Here is a 26659-nt window from a genome sequence, read left to right as displayed (position 1 = left end):
GTGCACTACTTTCTACTCGAGCCCTATGGGCCCTGTTAAAAAGTAGTGCACTATAAATGGAATAGGATACCATTTGGAATGCTGGCTATATGCTTCCCTGTCCCCTCAGGTGTTTGGTCTGCTGGTATGGATGCTGATAGCGAGGACAGAGTACTTCCATGTGTCTGCCTTTGGGTGGGTCATGTTTGTACAAATCTAGGAAGGGTATAAGAGCAACAATGCTTTTAATACTGAACACTTACATGAAAGTGAAGACATCAATTATTTATCTCTATTCCATTAAATATTACAGTGTGGTGAGAGACACTTAGACACCTTGCCTTAAACATAATGTTTTAAAACACAGTACACTCCACACACACACAAACACCAGCAATCCACTATATAGGCAAATAATATCCATAACAGTGTTCTGAAGTGTATCCAGTCTAGGCCATCAGGCATCTCTGCCCACAGTGCAGACTAAGAGAGCAGTACACTGATTCACAACGTGTTAACAGGAATACCTTACCCATAGAAGAACAATACACAACAGATACATGAAAGAGACAAATGAAAAGAGACAAATGAAAAGAGACAAATGAAAAGAGACAAATGAAAAGAGACAAATGAAAAGAGAGACAAATGAAAAGAGAGACAAATGAAAGGGAGACAAATGAGAGCGAGCCAAATGAAAGTCTTTCAAAAGCACCAAGTCTTACGTTCATATCCTCTTCATGTAACCCACTTCTACAGTTTGATTCATTGCAGAGCTGGTGCTCAAGCATACTGTCTCAAACAATCAATGTCTTTCAAGAGGACATGTAAGCACCAGAAAGTCAGAATCCAAGTTCCTCATAGAAAGCAAAATGATGTTGCTAATTTTTAAGTCAAAGTACAAACAATTATCCCACCTTGTATTTTGTGTTTCCGTCACACCTGTTGTGACTTTCTTTTATGCATCAGGACAGTACTTTATCGCATAAAAACAGTTGGATGGAAACATGGCTAATGATGCAAATATGTCTATGGACAATGTACACAACGACAGTCACCAAAAGGTCATCTCAGAAGTCTGCTGGTCGTATCATCATGGTGGTAGCACGGAGAGAGTAACTAGACCCTTTGAAGTAGTGCCATCTAATCCCATTCAGTTTACCCATGTTCTGACCATGACTGTAGTACATCCCGTTCAGGTTCGATGGTCCACAGGCATCGAACCACCAACCTGAAGGCATAGAGAGAAACGCAGAGAGAAACAAAGAAAATAGATTTTAGGCTTGATGATGTTACACTATCAGAGAACTATCAAAGTCATAACTGTGTGACCTCCCTGTAACCTCTGATTATCTCTGGATAGCTTTGTTGCAACGCCAAGTAGTCAACACTAGAGCAGACTCCAGCACTCCTCTCTTTGGATAGCTTTGCCCCATTCTGACCTCTGACCTTTCATTACAGGTGAGAGCGGAGTATGAGGGCAACTAACAAAACATAAATAGTCTACAACAATCTCTGTGAGCCCAACACGTTTGGACCAGCTACTTGGGGGGGGGGGGGGGACACCGGGTTTGGGAAATGCTGGTCTAGACATTGATAAGAGGATAAAGACATGTATGTTTGTCATGTATTTTCTGATGTACATTCTGGATCTAAATCCTGATGAGATTGTAGCTTCTCATTCTCATTCAAATAGGAATTTCACTGTCATTTTGATTTATTCTGCTGGCCAGTTCCCTGGACTTCTAAACCAGCCATGGCATGTGTCAATCATTCTGTAAAATGAGGCTGCCACCTGGCTTCACCAGCTGAGATACCATTCTCTGCTTTGATATGTCAGTAACAGTGCTGAATACATACTAACTGGCTCTGGCCTGCTCTGTAGTTCTTCTAGACCGGAGATAAAGTGGGTGAGGGTGACAGGGAGGTCAATGGGTTGAAAATGTTTTACCAAAATGACAAATGCTTCACCTAGCATAGTCTGGGTGGGTGGTTGTTGTTGTCTTATAGCTTCTACTTATCAAATTGTTTCAGTTCTACAGGAGTACATACCGAGTGCATGTGTTTAGGGGTTAATGTGGACTTTAACCTCAGACATACCCCCGGTGAGCATGAGAGCACATTTGCAGATGCAGTTGTCGTTGTCCATATCCTTGGTACTGAAGTCTGCTCCGTTGATGACCAGGCTGCTCTGTCTGCCTGCCGTTCCACTGTGACTCTTCAGGAACAGCCTGACACAGTCGCCAGGGAAACACAGAGGGAAATAAAGCAGAAACACAATGCTAGTGCCCTTTAGCAGCTGGAGAATGCTTTGTTCTTGTTCTCACTGTGTGCACGCTGGAGGACAGAAATTCACCACCACGCTGTTCTTCTAATCTAAATAATATGTACCTCCCCTTGCAACCTGGTCTCAGAGCATTTCATATTATTCTGTACATAAATCCGAGACACTCCATTTAATATTATATGTTTCGTTTCGTATGGTTACATGAGACAGATTGTTACTTAAGGCAAAAATGTACCTCCCCTTGTTCTCACTGTGTGAACGTTTGAGGACATAAATTCACCACCACACTGTTCTTCTAATCTACTACAAGGAATATGTACCCTTCCAAATAAGTGTCTTTGAAATTCTCGTACACTATATTAAAATCCAATCACACCTGTTGCTTTTATAAAGAAAATCCTGGTTTATGAGGACATTGTTGGTTTCCTCGTTTGTCTCAAGCCGTATGTGTACTTCCCTGCGCACCCTTTGCACTCCCTCCTCCTGCATTGTTTGGCCCTATCTACTGTACTGCATGTCAAGCAGCGGCAGCTCCAACTGTGGTTTATGAGTCAGACATCTTTGATGTCTTTCCAGAACCAGGTGATGGATAATTCACGCAAGAGAGAGGCCCTATTCTTAGTCAGTGGTCTTGTATACTATGTCTATGTTGAATGCTGTGTCTATGTTGAATACTGTGTCTATGTTGAATACTGTGTCTATGTTGAATACTGTGTCTATGTTGAATACTGTGTCTATGTTGAATGCTGTGTCTATGTTGAATGCTGTGTCTATGTTGAATGCTGTGTCTATGTTGAATGCTGTGTCTATGTTGAATACTGTGTATATGTTGAATGCTGTGTCTATGTTGAATGCTGTGTCTATGTTGAATACTGTGTCTATGTTGAATACTGTGTCTATGTTGAATGCTGTGTCTATGTTGAATGCTGTGTCTATGTTGAATACTGTGTATATGTTGAATGCTGTGTCTATGTTGAATGCTGTGTCTATGTTGAATACTGTGTCTATGTTGAATACTGTGTCTATGTTGAATGCTGTGTCTATGTTGAATGCTGTGTCTATGTTGAATGCTGTGTCTATGTTGAATGCTGTGTCTATGTTGAATGCTGTGTCTATGTTGAATGCTGTGTCTATGTTGAATACTGTGTCTACGTTGAATGCTGTGTCTACGTTGAATGCTGTGTCTATGTTGAATGCTGTGTCTATGTTGAATACTGTGTCTATGTTGAATACTGTGTCTATGTTGAATACTGTGTCTATGTTGAATGCTGTGTCTATGTTGAATGCTGTGTCTATGTTGAATGCTGTGTCTATGTTGAATGCTGTGTCTATGTTGAATGCTGTGTCTATGTTGAATGCTGTGTCTATGTTGAATGCTGTGTCTATGTTGAATACTGTGTCTACGTTGAATGCTGTGTCTACGTTGAATGCTGTGTCTATGTTGAATGCTGTGTCTATGTTGAATACTGTGTCTATGTTGAATACTGTGTCTATGTTGAATACTGTGTCTATGTTGAATACTGTGTCTATGTTGAATACTGTGTCTATGTTGAATACTGTGTCTATGTTGAATACTGTGTCTATGTTGAATACTGTGTCTATGTTGAATACTGTGTCTATGTTGATTACTGTGTCTATGTTGATTACTGTGTCTATGTTGAATGCTGTGTCTATGTTGAATGCTGTGTCTATGTTGAATACTGTGTATATGTTGAATGCTGTGTCTATGTTGAATACTGTGTATATGTTGAATGCTGTGTCTATGTTGAATACTGTGTCTATGTTAGACCATCATAGATACAGTACAACAGTCACTTTGAGAGGGTTGATTAGTTCAACACATCAGGCCTCACAGCACGAGACCACATTTCTATGATCATTTCATTTCATATTATTCTGTACATAAATCCGAGACACTCCATTTAATATTATATGTTTCGTTTCGTATGGTTACATGAGACAGATTGTTACTTAAGGCAAAAATGTACCTCCCCATTTAGCTAGGTATTACTGCACTGTTGGAGCTAGGAACACCAGCATTTAGCTAGGTATTACTGCACTGTTGGAGCTAGGAACACCAGCATTTAGTTAGGTATTACTGCACTGTTGGAGCTAGGAACACCAGCATTTAGTTAGGTATTACTGCACTGTTGGAGCTAGGAACACCAGCATTTAGCTAGGTATTACTGCACTGTTGGAGCTAGGAACACCAGCATTTAGTTAGGTATTACTGCACTGTTGGAGCTAGGAACACCAGCATTTAGTTAGGTATTACTGCACTGTTGGAGCTAGGAACACCAGCATTTAGCTAGGTATTACTGCACTGTTGGAGCTAGGAACACCAGCATTTAGCTAGGTATTACTGCACTGTTGGAGCTAGGAACACAAGCATTTAGCTAGGTATTACTGCACTGTTGGAGCTAGGAACACAAGCCTTGTGTACACAACCAGTAACATTTTATTGGATTTGAGCTGTAGGCCCATTTAACGCCACACTCCATAGAATATGTTTCCTTTTAAAGGCTGTGATCTTCCTCTATAAGCCATGTTTAAAATAATGGTCATTATTTACATACATTCCCAATAACGGATTACACAGTATATACTGACTGCTATGTACTGTAAATTACTTTTCCATTTCCACTGATGGACTCTTAACTCTCCCTCTCAATACTACTCAAGAGTTACTCTAATAGCTCTTTGTACATCCTTCCTTGTTTTTAACTGGTTAGTACAAATGTGAGCCAGGTAAAAAAGAAATGGTACAAGTGTGTTCGTTTGTGTGATCACACGTCCGTGTGTGGGTGAACTAAATCAGATTGAGACAAAGTTTGCTGGTTATCATTCTAGGAAATATAATAATTCCCTTTTACGATCTTACATTTTATTTAGTTAGTAATGGCATTGTGAAATGAGGCAGAGCCTCTCTTTCCCTAAGAAGCTGTGTGACAATAGTTTGTTTTGGACCATCTCCATGACAAGTATTACAGAATGGCAATGAAATAAGAATCTAGAGACCAAAATTGATTCCATTCCAGAACGCAAAACATGTTTCCAGTATGTTTTTGAAGAGACAATAAATAAAAAAGTAAGAATTATGATCTGCTGAAGTCCTAGAAGCCTCAATCAGAAGGTTATGGACAAAGAAGTCAAGCAAACTGAAAAATGTATACATTAATTGATTACAAATCATGATCTGAGTCACCAGTGCCTCACCATCGTTACTGTGATGGAAATACAACACCAAGCACATCATTGTCAGTGATAGAACAAAGTCCAATATCTCATTCCCACTTCATTAAAAATATACTGCAGTTCCTCAAGCAAGTAAATGCAACCACAGTTGAGTAGTTGAGTGACTATTTAAATAGTAATGTGGGCGTATGTAGTGGGGAATGTCCTATGATCCTAAAAACTGTACTGTAGGTACGATACAATGCGCTGAGATACGACAAAACTTCCTTTCCTCCACTTAGGGTACATACAGATGTAGGATCTTAATTTGAGCCAGTTTGCTAGAGCAGGAAAATAATCCTGCAGCAACAGGAAATGTTAATTATGTGGATTATAATTAATGGAAATTTATGTCAGGGTTAAAACATTTTTCTTTAGGGCAAATCAAGTCTGAGTTTTCAAAGTGGAAATTACAAACTTTAGAAGATTTTTTTAAACTCAACTCAGCATTTCCTTCTGTGCAGGAAAATTCTCAGCAACAAAAGAGTGATCAAATTAAGATCCTACATCTGAAGCTGATATCAGCACTCCTACTGTGAGACTCTTGCTGGTATCCTACCTGTAATTCTGCTTCTCGCTGCCGATATAGAAGCGGTCGTAGTGGGAGAAGGCCTGCTGTCCGTCCCAGTCGGTCACTTCCACCCTCAGGTTGTAGGGCCTCTGACTGGTCAGCAGGAACACAAACTCATTCCCCAGCCAGTGTTCTCCAAACAGACTCCCAAAGCCCTGAAACAACACAACAGCACAGCAACACTTGTGTACGTAAGCCTTGTCTCCTGTTTCTGTAGTGTAAAGCAGCTTGATGTACAAGTATACCCCTTGGACAGGACACCTTGACAAGACACCTGCCTTGTCCCAGCAACACATGGAGCTATAGAAAAATAATGAATGTCATATCGGGTTCTTCTACATAAGATCACAAAAAGGTAGAACCTTAAGACTGTTAGAGGGATGTTCTACTCAGTGAATCTTTATTCTCTTTTTTAATTTTTTATAACTAGTGTGGAATTGAGGGAGACAGACAGATGAGATAAAGATACATTTATTTATCTAGGCAAGTCAGTTAAGACTGACTTATACAATGATGGCTTAGGAACAGTGGGTTAACTGCCTTGTTCAGGGGCAGAACGACAGATTTTTACCTTGTCAGCTCGGGGATTTGATCCACCAACCTTTCGGTTACTGGCCCCACGCTGTAACCACTAGGCTACCTGCCGCCCCTATAGAGAGAGATATATAGAGATATATAGATAGAGAGATATAGCTAGCGAGACATAGATAGAGAGGTATATAGATAGAGAGGTATAGAGATATATAGATAGAGAGATATATATATAGAGAGAGAGATAGAGATATATAGATAGAGAGATAGATATATATAGCTCACTGCCCACAAAATGAGGTGGAAACTGAGCTGCACTTCCTAACCTCCTGCCCAATGTATGACCATATTAGAGAGACATATTTCCCTCAGATTACACAGATCCACAAAGAATTCGAAAACAAATCCAATTTTGATAAACTCCCATATCTACTGGGTGAAATTCCACAGTGTGCCATCACAGCAGCAAGATTTGTGACCTGTTGCCACAAGAAAAGGGCAACCAGTGAAGAACAAACACCATTGTAAATACAACCCATATTTATGCTTATTTATTTTAACTTGTGTGCTTTAACCATTTGTACATTGTTACAACACTGTATATATATAATATGACATTTGTAATGTCTTTTTTGTTTTGAAACTTCTGTATGTGTAATGTTTACTGTTAATTTGTATTGTTTATTTCACTTTTGTATATTATCTACCTCACTTGCTTTGGCAATGTTAACACATGTTTCCCATGCCAATAAAGCCCCTTGAATTGAATTGAATTATAGCCTCCAGTATTTATGCTGCAATAGTTTGTGTCGGGGGGCTAGGATCAGTCTGTTATATCTGGAGTATTTATCCTGTCTTATACGGTGTCCTGTGTAAGTATGCCCCCTCTAACTCTCTTTTCTCTCTCTCTCAGAGGACCTGAGCCCTAGGACCATGCCTCAGGACTACCTGGCCTGATGACTTGCTGTCCCCAGTCTACCTGCTGCTGCTCCAGTTTCAACTGTTCTGCCTGCGGCTATTGAACCCTGCCTTGTTCACTGGACTCTCTCTCTCTCTCTCTCTACCGCACCTGCTGTCTCTAACTCTGAATGATCGGCTATGAAAAGCCAATTTACATTTACTCCTGAGGTGCTGACCTGTTCCACCCTCTACAACCACTGTGATTATTATTATTTGACACTGCTGGTCATCTATGAATGTTTGAACATCTTGGCCATGTGCTGTTATAATCTCTACCCAGCACTGCCAGAAGAGGACTGGCCACCCTTCAGAGCCTGGTTCCTCTCTAGGTTTCTTCCTAGGTTGCTGCGTTTCTAGGGAGTTTTCCCTAGCCACCGTGCTTCTACATCTGCTTTGCTTGCTGTTTGGGGTTTTAGGCTGGGTTTCTGTATAGCACTTTGTCACATCAGCTGATGTAAAAAGGGCTTTATAAATACATTTGATTGATTGATAAAAGATAGAGAGAGATAGAGATATAGATAGAAAGATAGAGATATATAGATATATATATAAAGAGATATATAGATATAGAGAGATAGGTTGGATTCTGCAGCACCAGTACTAGACCAGACCTTGGAATTCATCTTTCTTTACCAGAGACATTTTACAATATATCAACATTTGAATGGTGATCTAAGCACACTATGTTTAGACTCAACTTAAACAGTTTCCTCTCTCCTGTCATTTTCTCTCAGAAGAGTTCAATCAGAGGCCATTAGTGTCATTAAGAAACACTCCCAACAGAGGGGTCACCGAGCAAACACATACCCGTTGTAAGCCAGCGTCTTTGCCAGGCTATACTCCACACTTCCTTAGCCCCTGACTGGAGGACAGTCCGCTCAGCCCTGAGGCCGAGGCCTTTATAGCCACAGGGCTCTATCAAGGCCTAATGGGGCTGGCAGTGGCAACACAGTGGATTTGTCCTAAATGGCCCCTATTCATTTTAAAGTACAATACTTTTGACCAGGGCCCATAGGGCACCCTATTTCCCCATAGGGCACCCTATTGCCCCATAGGGCTCTGGTCAAAAGTAGTGCACTATATAGGGAATAGGGTGCCACTTGGGATGCACAAAGTCTGTTTTGTGCTATGCGTTTGTACATGCTCCTTTTTCTGTTGTAGTTTGACATATACATTCATATGGTGGAATGTTGTGCAATGTACAGATTCGTATTTTCCCAAAAATCTACCAAGTTTCAATACCGGGAATAATTCCTATTTATCCCGAGAGTCTTGGGAAATACTGCAAAAATCAGAAGTGCCCTTTTAAAACCAAGATGGTCACTATGCTAGGGTTCTCCCCAAATAAGAGGGGTGCTGCGCCACTATGAAAAGATTTCAGAGCAAATGAAATGTACATTTAGTCATGATAGTTGTTCTATCTTTGATCGCCAGCGCATTTCAGAAGTAGCCCCACAGAGCACACTCTGAGTAAAGCGGTGTTTCTTTGTAACAGCAGTCAAACAAAAGTCAAGTGACCAAAGTTGCTAAACTTGATAGATAACCTCCTTCAATGAATGACAGAATATCTCCCATATTTGGCTAAATCAAGTTGATGATTATACAGAAAGCAGATCAGCTCATGAATAACGGGGAGAGGAAGTGGAAATAGTTTAAATATCAAGGTATCTTAACGAGGACTGTTTAAAAAATATCCATATCTTCTCTTACTCTCTATATCATTTGTTGATCACACATTCTCTATGAGACAGCACAGAGAAGGGGGGAAAGAGGTATTTTGACATGCATAGGTGAGAGACATGCTTTGATAATGCATCCTGTGGATTACAGAATAAAATGAGCTACAGGAGTGAGACAGGAGTCAGGATTTTGGGTTTCATTAGGATTGGGATTAGATAGGGAAATAGCCTAGGTTCTAGGATGAGAATATATAATTTTCCCTTGTGCCTTGTTAACAGACTTCATGCCTGTAACAGAGATGCCTATGTAGTGAATTGTACATAGGCCTATCAAATTTGTGACTGTCTGAAGATTTACAATGACAGCTTAAAGAGGCACACGCTCTTTAAAAGGCTATAATGTAGGGTTTCCTGTGGGGTTTATTAACTGTATTCGGGTCGTGTGCACGACCGGCAGTGTCAATTATGCGTGCGCTTTGAATTTATAGCGACTTTGTGTCAAATATGCTAGACTAAAGGCTTCAATGTGACAACCTGTTTGGATAATGTCCAATAAATGTTTTTGTTGATCTATTGCTGAGGGATTTCATTAGTGCAGACATTGGGGAATTTTATTGTAATTTCCCGGGTCTTGTCATGTATTTTGGGGGTAAACGTGAAGAGTGTTCCCGCTAAAGTCCCGGGATCCCGATTACCCATGTCAATCCCTGGTGCTATGTATTCACCAACATCAGAAGAATGCTGTGAGGATATCCCACCCTGTCCTCCTCACCATCTTGTACTCCTTCCACGTCCTCTGGAAGTCCATGGTTCCATCTTTTCTCCTCTGAATGACGGACCATCCTCCCCCTGCTGCCTCCATGTTACAGTAAACCTACAGAGAGAGAGACAGAAAGACCGTGACATGAGTAGTTTACACACTACTCTCACACATGCAGTGCATATCATGACAATAAAGACTGTTTCATGTAAAAGGAGTGACTCCTGTAGATGAGGCTCCCTGGTCCTTAGTTTTGTGTACCATGGTCAGGCCACAATGACGGAATGTGTCCTAAGCCCAGGGACGTAGCTCAGTGTAACCATGGACACTGACAGCAGCACAGCTGATAATGGACAGCAACACTGTTGCCAGTCAGCCATCTGCGGCTTGGCAGGACACTACTGAGGAGGAGGACATCTGCTGTGTAGCTGTGCTGAAGAGGCCAGCCAAGAGTATTTCCAGCTCCAGCATATCACCCAGCCAGCCAATACCTGACATATTCCTGGGATATTGTTGTTGAATCTTTTGGCAAGCGGCTTTAGAGTACCGTATATTAAATGCTGACACTTCACTTGCAAGTAAACTAAAGTAGGTTACAGTCAAACAAAGTGCAGCCGTTTATTTTTTCATGTCTGTTTTTGCTGTTTCCATGCAGAGGTAAAGCCAGGCCTGCATATATCATCTAATATATGCCTCTATATTACACATTCTGCTAATAGAATTTACATCTCTTTTCCCCCTCTAATATTTATTGAAGATAATATATCAAGTTTTCCGTACCTTTTTGGTCTCCTGTGTGTTGATGTGAATAGTATATACTCCACTGTTGTTGAAGCCAGCTTGAAAGATTTCAGAGCAGTCCCGATACTTTCTCTCCTCATGAGATGAATCTCTCTGCTTAAAGGCAAGGTTGCTGTTTGGGACAACTGTTTAAGTAGATAATGAAACAAGAGCAAACACATTATCAGCTAGGCTCCAATTTGAATGCATCCAAAATCCTTTGTAATCAACAGCCCAGACTGGGTCAGGTCCTATTAGAACAGGTTCTTATGTAATCAACAGCCCAGACTGGGTCAGTTCCTATCAGAACAGGTTCTTATGTAATCAACAGCCCAGACTGGGTCAGGTCCTATTAGAACAGGTTCTTATGTAATCAACAGCCAGGACTGGGTCAGTTCCTATCAGAACAGGTTCTTATGTAATCAACAGCCCAGACTGGGTCAGGTCCTATTAGAACAGGTTCTTATGTAATCAACAGCCCGGACTGGGTCAGGTCCTATTAGAACAGGTTCTTATGTAATCAACAGCCCGGACTGGGTCAGGTCCTATTAGAACAGGTTCTTATGTAATCAACAGCCCGGACTGGGTCAGGTCCTATTAGAACAGGTTCTTATGTAATCAACAGCCCAGACTGGGTCAGGTCCTATTAGAACAGGTTCTTATGTAATCAACAGCCCGGACTGGGTCAGGTCCTATTAGAACAGGTTCTTATGTAATCAACAGCCCGGACTGGGTCAGGTCCTATTAGAACAGGTTCTTATGTAATCAACAGCCCAGACTGGGTCAGGTCCTATTAGAACAGCTTCTTATGTAATCAACAGCCCAGACTGGGTCAGTTCCTATCAGAACAGGTTCTTATGTAATCAACAGCCCAGACTGGGTCAGTTCCTATCAGAACAAGTTCTTATGTAATCAACAGCCCGGACTGGGTCAGGTCCTATTAGAACAGGTTCTTATGTAATCAACAGCCCGGACTGGGTCAGGTCCTATTAGAACAGGTTCTTATGTAATCAACAGCCCGGACTGGGTCAGTTCCTATCAGAACAGGTTATTATGTAATCAACAGCCCAGACTGGGTCAGGTCCTATCAGAACAAGTTCTTATGTAATCAACAGCCCAGACTGGGTCGGGTCCTATTAGAACAGGTTCTTATGTAATCAACAGCCCAGACTGGGTCAGTTCCTATCAGAACAAGTTCTTATGTAATCAACAGCCCAGACTGGGTCAGTTCCTATTAGAACAGGTTCTTATGTAATCAACAGCCCAGACTGGGTCGGTTCCTATTAGAACAGGTTCTTATGTAATCAACAGCCCAGACTGGGTCAGTTCCTATCAGAACAAGTTCTTATGTAATCAACAGCCCAGACTGGGTCAGTTCCTATTAGAACAGGTTCTTATGTAATCAACAGCCCAGACTGGGTCGGTTCCTATTAGAACAGGTTCTTATGTAATCAACAGCCCAGACTGGGTCAGGTCCTATCAGAACAGGTTCTTATGTAATCAACAGCCCAGACTGGGTCAGGTCCTATCAGAACAGGTTCTTATGTAACCAACAGCCCAGACTGGGTCAGGTCCTATTAGAACAGGTTCTTATGTAATCAACAGCCCAGACTGGGTCAGGTCCTATTAGAACAGATTCTTATGTAATCAACAGCCCGGACTGGGTCAGGTCCTATCAGAACAGGTTCTTAAGTAATCAACAGCCTAGACTGGGTAAATTCCTATTAGAACAGGTTCTTATGTAATCAACAGCCCAGACTGGGTCAGGTCCTATTAGAACAGGTTCTTATGTAATCAACAGCCCAGACTGGGTCGGTTCCTATTAGAACAGGTTCTTATGTAATCAACAGCCCAGACTGGGTCAGGTCCTATTAGAACAGGTTCTTATGTAATCAACAGCCCAGACTGGGTCGGTTCCTATTAGAACAGGTTATTCTGTTCTGGAATGCATCTTCTTATGATCTTAGAACATGTGGACATTGAAATTAAGCCCGGTTCGAACCAAGTTTCAACCTATTTTCAACGTCCATGGACGTCAGCCGGTGCTCACTGGGTTAGTCCAGCCTTCTTAGTCCAGTTACAGGCTTTATCTGTGCACAGAGAATATCTTGTCTGAACCTGTGAACACACAATATATCCTCCAGTACCTCTGTTGTATTTAACCCTACCTAGAGTTTTTAAAGCCAACTCCTTCTTCCTGCAAATAATTACTATCTATGCTACGATATTCATACCCCAGAGTATTTAGTTTATACTTTCTTTAACAGCAAACATTGGCCCCAGTATCCATCCAGTACCTCCAGACCCTCTGTCCTTAGAGCAGAGTTTCAGCAGACTGTTGACGGTGTCAGTGAGCTGCTGTTGTTGGCTAAGCAGGATACTGTTGTTGCCAGTGGCCTGGTCCAGATGGGTCTGCAGCTCTGTGATCACACTGCTCTGCCTGGCTACCAGCTGCTGCAGGCTGGACCTCTCCTCCTGGAAGGTGACCAGCTCCTCATGGTGCCCAGACTCCAGATCCTGCATCTTCTGGTCTAAGAGCCTGATCAATACAAGTGATTTGAAAATCAGTTGATCAGTCGATCAGTCAGTCAGCCAATAAATCAAGACAGAACTGTTCATGGGAAGAAAATCATTCATGTTGATTTGACCTGTTCTTGTCGTGCAGCTTGCTGATCTCTGTAGATTGGTGGAGGAGCTGGGTCTCCAGTTTGTTGGTGGACAGAGAGTTCTCCAGGAGCTGAATCTCCAGCCTGGAGGTCTGATTCAACACCTGTCCATCAGGAAGCTGTTACTATCATTCATTTTCACCCAAGTGTATAGACATCTATATAGGCTAAAAGTGGCACCATGTATTTTAATGTACGTCATAGGCCTATTTATCCAATCAAATGAGGATACTTGCTGAGTAGGCTACATGATTAATAGTAAGTGTTACTGATATCATAACATGCACTTGAATGTTCTTTGGAGAGGGATATTTGTATATGATTCATAATGCACCTGGATCTCTACGTCTGTCAGTTTCCGTGTGTGCTGGGCAGTCTGGGTCAGGAGGTTGGTGCCTAGATCCAAGATGGCAGCTGTGTGGTTGTGGACAGCACTCTGCTGCAGCTGAGCCATCTCCACATTCAGACTGTCCTTCACATATCTCTCAATCTGACACACAAACACAGAGGAGGTATGAAGGGATGTTTAGGGCTTTACCTCTCTCGCCAGACTCCGGATGTTCTGCACACTCACATTTAATTTCAATTTTGGTAATGTCCTAGGAACATTCTCCAACTGGCTTAACATTGAACATGTTCTCACATAGTTCAGAAAACAACTTCCTTCTGTGGGAGTTTCAGTACTTCAGCATAACGTTTCCTACAGGTTTCCTCTTGGTTCTAGTTAAAGTCATGTTCTCAAATTGTTCCAAGAACGTTAAGAAAACTTTCCATAAAAAACACAAGAAAACTTTTGTAATGTTCAGAGAATGTTGTAAAATGTTATTTAAAAACATACATCCCGTTCTCAGAACGTTAAGAAAACGTTCCATAAAAGAGTTCCATTCTCAGCATCAACAAAACTCTATCCTCTGTCTTGTTAAGTGTTCGATCTTAATGAGTGTTTGTTTCCTTTTAAAATGGGGTCTGTTTGAATAGACAAAAAATAACAACTGTGAATGCGTAAAAAAACATGACACGCTAGCTCCATACTGGTGGCGCACTGGACTAATTCCATGGATAGACGACAGAAGATGATGCCATGTCACAATAAAAAAGAAATGTGTTTGGATGATTAATGCAAACACATTTATAGGATTAGTGTCCGATAGATGAGTTGTCTGACAACGTCATGAAAATGTGCTTTGTTATGATTCTGAACCATAAGATAGCAAGCAACAATGACAAAGAATCTGCCATGTGGGCAATCGTAGGTGGCTTTTTTCAGCTAGTTTTATCTTGTTCTTGAAACCATGTCGTGTTTTGACTGATTTCATGTCAATGCTTATATGGCTAAAATTCGATAGCTAGCTAACCAACAACTGTAACGATGTATTTGTGCTCGTTGTGAAAATGTATTTATGTTTTCAATAAACATTTGAAGACAAAATATAGTTTACATGTTGTCAACAATCTAAGCCAACCCCGTCTGTTTTACCCCATATTTGTGGAAGCGTTGGTTTTGTTGCTAAACAACCAATTGGTCTATCTGTGCTTGCAGTTCAAAAAAGTAAACCCCAAATAAGCTAGTAGTGTTATTAAAAGTCTTACTGAGACATGGTGAATGTTTTAAGGAAGTTATTAAAAAACCTCAATATAACCTATAATATCCGTTTCCAGAACCTCTCTGCAACCTAAAAATAAAAGTTCCCAGAACAGAGACAAAATCTTCTGTTCTCAGAACGTTTGAAAACGTTGTTTTACCGGTCAGGAAACGTATGGCTTCGTTCCCACAACCAATGTGAAACCAAAAACATACGTTCCCACAACTTCCAAGGAACCAACCATAAATAACCAAATTATATCCAGGGAAGAAAAAAGATTGGATATGTATTCATTCCCTTCAGCAATTGTGTATTGAAGGATTGACTGCATCGATATGGTCCTGTCTAAGGATTTCCTTGGCCCCTGGTCAGCTACTTAGGGAGGGATCTTTCAGGGTTGTTGAGTTCAGTCATTTCCTTTTAGTCAACCAGGAGAGATCAGTCATGGGACTGCATCTGTATGTTTTCTGCCACAGATACATCATGTGGACAGGGCTCAGCTGCCAATGACATTATCCATCTGAAGTTCACTATCCTGATGATGATTACAATGAGGAGAGGTCTTTCCCAGCAATGTGCTTTAAAAAATATATTGTTTTTTTTGTGATAGCTCAGGGTCATTCAGTGATTCATTGAAGTTTATAGTTTTCCTGTTACCCCGGCTTTCAAGCCATGGCTTTTTCAGTTCATGTGAATCAGTTTAGCCTTGGACAGCTTTTTAAACTATGTATTTTCAAAAATGTACAGTTTGGAAATTACAGTTAGGTAGTCACAATAATGGTATATGAAATATTTACATTGCAAAGTTAGAATTTCATGTCTCACTTTATCCCTGATTTAATAACGTAACAGATCACCCTAAGTATGATTTTCAACTTGAGCATGTCTACTTTGTGGCTAGATTCCCTCTGCACAGACAGAAGAAAGGCCTGGTCTCTATGACACTGACTGAAAGATTCCCTCTGCACAGACAGAGGAAAGGCCTGGTCTCTATGACACTTACTGAAAGATTCCCTCTGCACAGACAGAAGAAAGGCCTGGTCTCTATGACACTTACTGAAAGATTCCCTCTGCACAGACAGAGGAAAGGCCTGGTCTCTATGACACTTACTGAAAGATTCCCTCTGCACAGACAGAAGAAAGGCCTGGTCTCTATGACACTTACTGAAAGATTCCCTCTGCACAGACAGAAGAAAGGCCTGGTCTCTATGACACTTACTGAAAGATTCCCTCTGCACAGACAGAGGAAAGGCCTGGTCTCTATGACACTTACTGAAAGATTCCCTCTGCACAGACAGAAGAAAGGCCTGGTCTCTATGACACTTACTGAAAGATTCCCTCTGCACAGACAGAAGAAAGGCCTGGTCTCTATGACACTAACTGAAAGATTCCCTCTGCACAGACAGAAGAAAGGCCTGGTCTCTATGACACTTACTGAAAGATTCCCTCTGCACAGACAGAAGAAAGGCCTGGTCTCTATGACACTTACTGAAAGATTCCCTCTGCACAGACAGAGGAAAGGCCTGGTCTCTATGACACTTACTGAAAGATTCCCTCTGCACAGACAGAAGAAAGGCCTGGTCTCTATGACACTTACTGAAAGATTCCCTCTGCACAGACAGAAGAAAGGCCTGGTCTCTATGACACTTACTGAAAGATTCCCTCTGCACAGACAGAAGAAAGGCCTGGTCTCTATGACACTTACTGAAAGATTCCCTCTGCACAGACAGAAGAAAGACCTGGTCTCTATGACACTTACTGAAAGATTCCCTCTGCACAGACAGAAGAAAGACCTGGTCTCTATGACACTTACTGAAAGTGCAGTGTCAGACTGTTTATCTCTGCTGCTATGTGGTCTGAGCAGCTTCCCACGAAGACAATTGAATAGTCGGCTAATGGAATCCTTCAGGAATGAATTCATCTGTAAGATCAGAGTGCATTAAGATGCCAATGTCAATGCAGAGGAAAGGAAGAGAAGGTCTAGTGCACTGTACACATGTTGAGCAGGATAAAACGTGTCAAGTGGCTGTCTCTTTATTACAGTGTCCAGAGAGGAATAGTTGCAGGGCTGGATTACCACATTAGGGGCCCCGGGGAACCTACCAAATATACAGTACCAGTCAAAAGTTTGGACACACCTACTCATTCAAGGGTTTTACTTTATTTTTACTATTTTCTACATTGTAGAATAATAGTGAAGACATCAAAACTATGAAATAACACAAATGGAATCTTGCAGTAACCAAAAACCTGTTAAACAAATCAAAATATATTTTATATTTGAGATTCTTCAAAGTAACCTCGCTTTGCCTTGATGATAGCTTTGCACACTCTTGGAATTCTCTCAACCAGCTTCATGTGGAATGCTTTTCCAAAAGTCTTGAAGGAGTTCCCACATATGCTGAGCTCTTGTTGGCTGCTTTTCCTTCACTCTGCGGTTCAACTCATCCCAAACCATCTCAATTGGGTTGAGGTCGGGTGATTCTGGAGGCCAGGTCATCTGATGCAGCACTCCATCACTCTCCGTCTTCGTCAAATAGCCCTTACACAGCCTGGAGATGTGTTTTTGGTCATTGTCCTGTTGAAAAACAAATGATAGTCCCACTAAGCGCAAACCAGATGGGATGGCGTATCGCTGCAGAATGCTGTGGTAGCCATGCTGGTTAAGTATGCTTTGAATTCTAAATAATTCACAGACAGTGTCACCAGAAAAGCACCCCCACACCATCACACCTCCTCCATTTTTCACAGTGGAAACCACAAATGCTGAGATCATCTGTTCACCTACTCTGATTCTCACAAAAACAGTGGTTGGAACCAAAAATATAACATTTGTACTCATCAGACCAAAGGACAGATTTCCACCGGTCTGATGTCCATTGCTCGTGTTTCTTGGCCCAAGCAAGTCTCTTCTTCTTATTGGTGTCCTTTAGTAGTGGTTTCTTTGCAGCAAATCGACCATGAAGGTCTGATTCACGCATTCTCCTCTGAACAGTTGATGTTGAGATGTGTCTGTTACTTGAACTCTATGAAGCATTTATTTGGACTGCAATCTGAGGTGCAGTTAACTCTAATGAACTTATCCTCTGCAGCAGAGGTAACTCTGGGTCTTCCTATCCTGTGGCGGTCCTCATGAGAGCCAGCTTCATCATAGCGCTTGATGGTTTTTGCGACTGCACTTGAAGAAACATTCAAAGTTCTTGTCATTTTGACTGACCTTCATGTCTTAAAGTAATGATGGACTGTCATTTCTCTTTGCTTATTTGAGCTGTTCTTGCCATAATATGGACTAGGTATTTTACCAAATAGTGCAAACATTTTTTTTACCTTTATTTAACTAGGCAAGTCGGTTAAGAACAAATTCTTATTTACAATGACAGCCTAGGAACAGTGGGTTAACTGCCTTGCTCAGGGGCTGCTCAGGGGCAGCTCGGGGATTCAATCTAGCAACCTTTCGGTTAATGGCCCAATGACCTAACCACTAGGCTACCAATCACAACACAACTGATTGGCTCAAATGCATTAAGGAAAGAAATTCCACAAATTAACTTTTAACAAGGCACACCTGTTAATTGAAATGCATTCCATGTGACTACTTCATGAAGCTGGTTGAGAGAATGCCAAGAGTGTGCAAAGTTGTCTACTTTTAACTACTTTGAAAAATCTCAAATATAAAAGAATACCTTTTTGGTTACTACATGACTCCATATGTTTATTTCATAGTTTTTATGTCTTCACTATCATTCTACAATGTAGAAAATAGTTAAAAAATAAAGAAAAAACCTGGAATGAGTAGGTGTGTCAACTTTTGACTGGTACTGTATATCATTTTTTATTATTAGTTTTGGGAAAACAAATTTATTTTAGGAAAACAGCCAACATCCTGCATTTCAACAAATTTAGCCATGGGGCAGAGAGTAAAATGTGCAGTTTTATAATTCTATTCTACATATTTTTCCATGGGGTGGAGAGAAAGATGTCGTGTTTTCATCTCATGCTAGTCTTCACATTTTGCCATGAAGCTGAGAGAAAATGTTGCAGTTTTAAATTGAATTTCCTGCAATTCTACACACTTTGCCATTGCCTCTAGGGGGTCGGGGGCCCCGGGGCACTTGTCCTGCGTGCGCATTAGGTAATCCAGCCCTGAGTAGTTGTAATCGACACAAGATAACCAGAATGAATATTGAGGAAAGTCTTTACGTGTCATTTTGTTGGTTGGCAATGTATGCAGCATACAGAATACTTTCACACAATCAACCCCTCTAAGATTGTATTATCTTGGCACATATTATGGGAAATCTGGAGTTTACATAGAGGTTCTTTAACATGTGGCCATGAGCTATCATACGTCAATGTTTATGACTTTTGATTAAACAAATAAACGACGGCTATCTACAACACTTGCCATCTTATTAATTAGCATTTATGTTATATTATGTTCATATATCATAAACACTCTTCCAAACCATTGTGGAACAAATTGGTGCCAAACACGAACAAATGTTCAGTTCATTCAGTTTAACCTCTGTTAGAAACTTTCACATGAGGAAAATATATAACCTCAGAACCACACTATAGCGTTCATTTAATCAAAGAGGAAAACACATTACCTCAGTACCACACTATAGCATTCATTTAATCAAAGAGGAAAACACATTACCTCAGTACCACACTATAGCGTTCATTTAATCAAAGAGGAAAACACATTACCTCAGTACCACACTATAGCGTTCATTTAATCAAAGAGGAAAACACATTACCTCAGTACCACACTATAGTGTTCATTTAATCAAAGAGGAAAACACATTACCTCAGTACCACACTATAGCGTTCATTTAATCAAAGAGAAAAACACATTACCTCAGTACCACACTATAGCGTTCATTTAATCAAAGAGGAAAACACATTACCTCAGTACCACACTATAGCGTTCATTTAATCAAAGAGGAAAACACATTACCTCAGTACCACACTATAGCGTTCATTTAATCAAAGAGGAAAACACATTACCTCAGTACCACACTATAGTGTTCATTTAATCAAAGAGGAAAACACATTACCTCAGTACCACACTATAGCGTTCATTTAATCAAAGAGAAAAACACATTACCTCAGTACCACACTATAGCGTTCATTTAATCAAAGAGGAAAACACATTACCTCAGTACCACACTATAGCATTCATTTAATCAAAGAGGAAAACACATTACCTCAGTACCACACTATAGCGTTAATTTAATCAAAGAGGAAAACACATTACCTCAGTACCACACTATAGCATTCATTTAATCAAAGAGGGAAACACATTACCTCAGTACCACACTATAGCATTCATTTAATCAAAGAGGAAAACACATTACCTCAGTACCACACTATAGCGTTCATTTAATCAAAGAGGAAACACATTACCTCAGTACCACACTATAGCGTTCATTTAATCAAGAGAAAAACACATTACCTCAGTACCACACTATAGCATTCATTTAATCAAAGAGGAAAACACATTACCTCAGTACCACACTATAGCATTCATTTAATCAAAGAGGAAAACACATTACCTCAGTACCACACTATAGCATTCATTTAATCAAAGAGGAAAACACATTACCTCAGTACCACACTATAGCGTTCATTTAATCAAGACGAAAACACATTACCTCAGTACCACACTATAGCATTCATTTTATCAAAGAGGAAAACACATTACCTCAGTACCACACTATAGCATTCATTTTATCAAAGAGGAAAACACATTACCTCAGTACCACACTATAGCATTCATTTAATCAAAGAGGAAAACACATTACCTCAGTACCACACTATAGCATTCATTTAATCAAAGAGGAAAACACATTACCTCAGTACCACACTATAGCGTTCATTTAATCAAAGAGGAAAACACATTACCTCAGTACCACACTATAGCATTCATTTAATCAAAGAGGAAAACACATTACCTCAGTACCACACTATAGCGTTCATTTAATCAAAGAGGAAAACACATTACCTCAGTACCACACTATAGTGTTCATTTAATCAAAGAGGAAAACACATTACCTCAGTACCACACTATAGCGTTCATTTAATCAAAGAGAAAAACACATTACCTCAGTACCACACTATAGCATTCATTTTATCAATCAAAGAGGAAAACACATTACCTCAGTACCACACTATAGCATTCATTAGTGGTGTGGGGGCTGTGCTTTGGCAAAGTGGCCGGGGTTATATCCTGCCTGTCCGGGGGTATCATCGGATGGGGCCACAGTGTCTCCTGACCCCTCCTGTCTCAGCCTCCAGTATTTATGCTGCAGTAGTTTATGTGTCAAGGGGCTAGGGTCAGTCTGTTATATCTGGAGTATTTCTCCAGTGTCCTGTGTGAATTTAAGTATGCTCTCTCTAATTCTCTCTTCCTCTCTTTCTTTCCTTCTTTCTCTCTCTCGGGGGACCTGAGCCCTAGGACCATGCCTCAGGACTACCTGGCATGATGACTCCTTGCTGTCCCCAGTCCACCTGGCCATGCTGCTGCTCCAGTTTCAACTGTTCTGCCTGCGGCTATGGAACCCTGACCTGTTCACCGGACGTGCTACCTGTCCCAGACCTGCTGTTTTCAACTCTCTAGAGACAGCAGGAGCGGTAGAGATCGGCTATGAAAAGCCAACTGACATTTACTCCTGAGGTGCTGACCTGTTGCACCCTCGACAACTACTGTGATTATTATTATTTGACCATGCTGGTCATTTATGAACATTTGAACATCTTGGCCATGTTCTGTTATAATCTCCACCCGGCACAGCCAGTAGAGGACTGGCCACCCCATGTTCCTCTCTAGGTTTCTTCCTAGGTTTTGGCCTTTCTAGGGAGTTTTACCTAGCCACTGTGCTTCTACACCTGCATTGCTTGCTGTTTGAGGTTTTAGGCTGGGTTTCTGTACAGCACTTTGAGATATCAGCTGATGTAAGAAGGGCTAAATAAATACATTTGATTTGAATTAATCAAAGAATGGCCATGGAGAGGAACTCCTGAAACTATGAAGACAGTGAAACTGATATCCCACAAAAACACTGAGGTTGTAGTCCTCTGAAAAGCATGGCCCCACATAAAAACTATATTATTGTTGCTTTCTTAACTGTCAACTGATCTCCTGGCCGTTTTCAGAAGCACATATCAAAAACATTTGAGGGTGCAGTGAGACGAAGAATAGTTTGTCATTTTATATTCACTGCATATATGCAGGGTTCCAAGTGCTCACTCTTAAGCATAGCCTGTATTACATTTTACCAAATTCAATTACCAAACACAGCACTGGTAATACTGAAGTGGTAGTCTGTTACTACTGAAGTGGCCTTGTTCTCCCTGACAGAATCATCTCTGGTATTCCTTGGAATGTGAATGCTGCTGGCCTAGGTCCCGGTGGGTCAGGGAACACACAGACAGACGGACAGACAGAGACAGACAGACAGACACAGACAGACAGACAGACAGACAGACAGACAGACAGACAGACAGACAGACAGACAGACAGACAGACAACAGACACAGACAGATAGACAGACACAGACAGAGCACTGCCTAACGCTGAGCCCATTCCTTGAAATTGACTCCCCCACCCCCAGCCCTGGATTGGGTCAATGTGACATAGTGTGAGAGGGTTCAAACAGACAACACAGTGTTTTCTTAAGGACAGCCAGGCCAGCCGGACACACTCAGAACATCACAACCCAGCGACCAAGAGCCACAGCCAGTTTGTCACATTTTACCACGGCCCAGTCAAACAATTCCCTGCCATCAATCTCTCATCCCTGGGGCTGCAACATAGTCCCTGGGTCCACACACACTGGAACAATAGTCCTTTTGAAATGACAGTGTTTTTAGTTAATAATGCGGGTGATATGGTGCATTCCTCACTGATGGGGTAAGAGAGAGATTTTTTAGTATCCTTAAGGTTTCTGTTTCTGTTGGGTTGGTGCTCATGTCATTTAGAGCTGTTCGGTGTATGGAGTAATCCAAACAACAGATCTCCCCAAATATACAGTATCTATTGTATACTGTACTATGGGGAGTAAAATGTAGATAGACTGTAAAGCAATGATGAATTGTACTGGGGTATCTTATATCATATTGCTCCTGAGTAAACAGAGACAGAGGAAAGAGATGGATCCAGGTGGGACCGAGCCAAATGTTGTCCTATAATAATAATATTCATTATGGCAGGACACATTTGGCTCGGCCCAAATAGTTCATGGGGTTGAAACACACTCAATGCTGATAATGTGCACTTAAAGATGCACTGTGCTGAAATTGTTCCCCCATTTCCTGGTTGCTAAAATTCTAATAGTTTGCCGATCTACCACTTCTTAGACTTGCTTTCAACGACAATGACAGATCTATAACTCACATTTCTACGTGAATTTGGTCGGGTTGCCCAAAAAGTTAGATATTGCAGCTTTAATACAGTATAAAACACTAAAGATAGATTTTAATGTGATGAAATGCAGTATACTTTCTAGCTTTGGCCAGATGTTCCACCTCTATATAACTTTGAAAACAACAATGGCTAATGTGTTATAAATGCAATAGCACATAGTTCAATCTGATAAAAAGCTGATTATTTTGACTTGCACAGCCATGAGACATGGCATGCATTTCCTTCCAGAGTATAGATATCTGATAAAGCTCTGTTTAGACTGAAATGTCAGGCTTTAATCTTTGTATCAACTACTACTATACTGTATGTGTGGAGAACATGCTCTTACTTTCTGAAGCCACTGTGTGTAGTTGTCCATGACGTGCTCCAGGTGTTGGATCCTCTGGCTGCCCAGAGCCGGGGCCAGTCCTGGGAGCTTGGGCTTTATCAGGGGGGCATCTCCCTGTAGAGTGTTCCCCTGGTACTGGCCCTGTCCCTGGCTGGTGCTGGAGCTGCCGCCCCCCTCGGCCTCCGTCCAGCACGGCCTGTTCCCACCAGCGTTCTCTGGTAGCAGGAAGGTATAGGTGCAGGATCCGTGCTGGATAGAGTTGTACTGGCGAGCGTTCGTGTTAGTGCTGGCGCTCATGGACCCGCTGCCAGCTATGTCCCCTGGGCCCCTGGGCAGCTCTTCCAGAGACACAGACACACAGCCCGTCAGTAGCAGCAGAAGGGCAGCCAGAACCAGCCAGATCATGTGGCAGCTGGGCTGGCAGGGCAGGATGTACCACGGCATGGCAGCAGGAAACACAGGCTAACGGTCCTCCTTTATTCCTTCCAACTAGACTGTCTGTCTGTCTTCTGTCTCTCTTCACAGCATGTCTTCCTGTCCTGTCGTCAATCAGACGGTTGGGAGGTAGATCGTCGATCCAGAAAGATGGCCGCTTCCCATCAGTAGGAATGGATGAGAAGTCCTCTCAAGTCTCAGTGTGGAACTCATCCCAATTCATCACCAGTTGTCTTGTTAGTTGTTGCTGCTGGTCCAGATCCAGGCCAGGGATCCACACTACACAGTTGTGTGATGTAGACTACATTGTCAGACAGTGGAGTGATCTGTGTTGTATCCTCCTCCTCATGGCTGTCTGTATGGAGTGCTGTTCGTCATGTCTGCCTGTCTGTCTGTGAGCTTGGGGTGCTTTAACGGGGGGGGGGGCTGGAACGTCCAACTCTGGGCAGGCTCTGTGCCTCCCATACTGAGAGACTGATCGAATGGAATGTGAGAGAGAGAGAGTATGGGGTTGTGTGTGTTTGAGAGAGAGCGAGAGAGAGAGGTATGAGATTCAGTTCTATTAATATAGTCCTGATTTGAAAACACTTCCACAACACAGGCTTGACTGAATGCCTGGTCCATATATAATGACCCCACAGTCTGTAATTCAGACAGATATCTACCGAGAGCAGGAGATGGGCTCTCAGACACTCTTTATGTACAGTGTCTTCATTTCATCTTCATTTAATCATGCAATCTTATCCAGCTCTCCCTCATAGGAATGTAAACGTCTCCTATATAGAAAATAAAATGTTGTTTCAATGTATGGAAGGAGGATGGTTTTCTGGGGAAATGAGGGCCAACTCTGAGGGCACGCTCTGTCATCTTTAAAAGAACAAACCGTTTTCGGTTTTAAGGTACCCTGATTTGGTACAACAAGCTTTTCTCAAGTTTTTTGTTAGACAGCGTCGGTAAATTACAATGACATCCAGAAAGTCAATTTAAACATGACATGAACAAAATGGCGAACCCAATAGAATCGTGTCACTGAGCAGACACATTTTGTAGCCTACCATTGTTTACTATGGCATGCCAGATTACATATTTACTTGTGAAAAACACAAATTTGTTTGAACATGAAAAAGAATGTGAGTGTTTTTCCTAGACCCCTGCTAGACTTCAGGACTGAAGAGGAGGTGTAGGAATCAATCTAAAGACTCCTGCTAGATTTCAGGACTGAAGAGGAGGTGTAGGAATCAATCTAAAGACTCCTGCTAGACTTCAGGACTGAAGAGGAGGTGTAGGAATCCATCTAAAGACTCCTGCTAGACTTCAGGACTGAAGAGGAGGTGTAGGAATCAATCTAAAGACTCCTGCTAGACTTCAGGACTGAAGAGAAGGTGTAGGAATCAAACTAAAGACTCCTGCTAGACTTCAGGACTGAAGAGGAGGTGTAGGAATCAATCTAAAGACTCCTGCTAGACTTCAGGACTGAAGAGAAGGTGTAGGAATCAATCTAAAGACTCCTGCTAGACTTCAGGACTGAAGAGAAGGTGTAGAAGGATGGAGCAGAAGCTGATGTTTTCTATGTCCTCATTCTAGTGACCATGCTGGGGTTGTTGTCAGAAAGCTGCTCTTTCACCCATTTGGCTCGTAGACCCTGCTATGCTCCTTACTCTCCTGCCACAGACAGTCACAGTGGAGTCTCAGAGAGGCTCGGCTCTTTCCTCCTCATCGTTTTAGTTCTAGAATGAAACCCTGTGTCACTGAGTGGTATGTGCCAAAGCCAAACTTGGAACTGGACTCCAAGTTCACACTTTAAATGACTCCCGTGTATAAATACAGTACACACATTTGTCTAGAGACCGATAGTGCTGTTTGTTCGACACACTTTCAAGTTAAGTGACAGTGATAATGTTCAAATCAGGGCATTGGTGAGGTAGGTGTTGGGCTACTACAGGGGCAGTCAACCCTGTTCCAACCAGGCACCACACTGAGCTACTTCGCTAATTGATCAGTTCAGTGATTGCTAAATTCAACACACCTGGTTGGTTAAATCAAAAACATGAAGCAACAGCGGCACTCCAGGACCAGGGTTGCCTACCCATGGGCTACAGCTACGGGAATCCATGGTGTAGCAATGTAGGTCTACATGAGATGATGAGAAAGGCCTCCCTGCATTGTTATTGCAGTAACACAGGCGTTATAAACTATCATCAGGAGAACAGTGACTGCAGTAACATTGTGTGGACACAGTGTGCAGACTCAGAACACACCAAACACCACCACAAATTATTCTCATGTCCTCCAGGCTTGGCAACCAGTGTGTCTCACTCTGTATAGTTTGTTTTGGAAAGGGTGTGTGTGTTTCACTTGATTGAATGAATCAGACGTTAGATTTAGCGTGTGAACTATTTGTGAATGAAGTCACCCTTGTTGAGAGGGTCAAATGAAGCAAC

The 26659-nt window shown here is 41.7% G+C and overlaps 1 protein-coding gene across 1 annotated transcript; it reads right to left on the bottom strand.

Annotated features, from left to right (window-relative positions):
• Positions 1-207: 207 nt before the first annotated feature.
• Positions 208-24618, bottom strand: LOC139573107 (angiopoietin-1-like). Its single transcript, XM_071396197.1, has 9 exons — positions 23784-24618; positions 13779-13934; positions 13427-13548; positions 13076-13317; positions 10779-10924; positions 10011-10112; positions 6057-6223; positions 2077-2207; positions 208-1207 (listed from the first exon to the last, which is right to left on the bottom strand). The coding sequence occupies exons 1-9, from the start codon at positions 24225-24227 to the stop codon at positions 1047-1049; spliced, it is 1671 nt and encodes a 556-aa protein (XP_071252298.1). The 5' UTR covers positions 24228-24618; the 3' UTR covers positions 208-1046.
• Between the last annotated feature and the right edge of the window lie 2041 nt (positions 24619-26659).

Source organism: Salvelinus alpinus, chromosome 4 (assembly GCF_045679555.1).
Source record: "Salvelinus alpinus chromosome 4, SLU_Salpinus.1, whole genome shotgun sequence".
Lineage (NCBI taxonomy): Eukaryota > Metazoa > Chordata > Actinopteri > Salmoniformes > Salmonidae > Salvelinus > Salvelinus alpinus.
The sequence above is the reverse complement of the archived record's forward strand: the minus strand, read 5'-3'. Positions and strand labels throughout refer to the sequence as shown.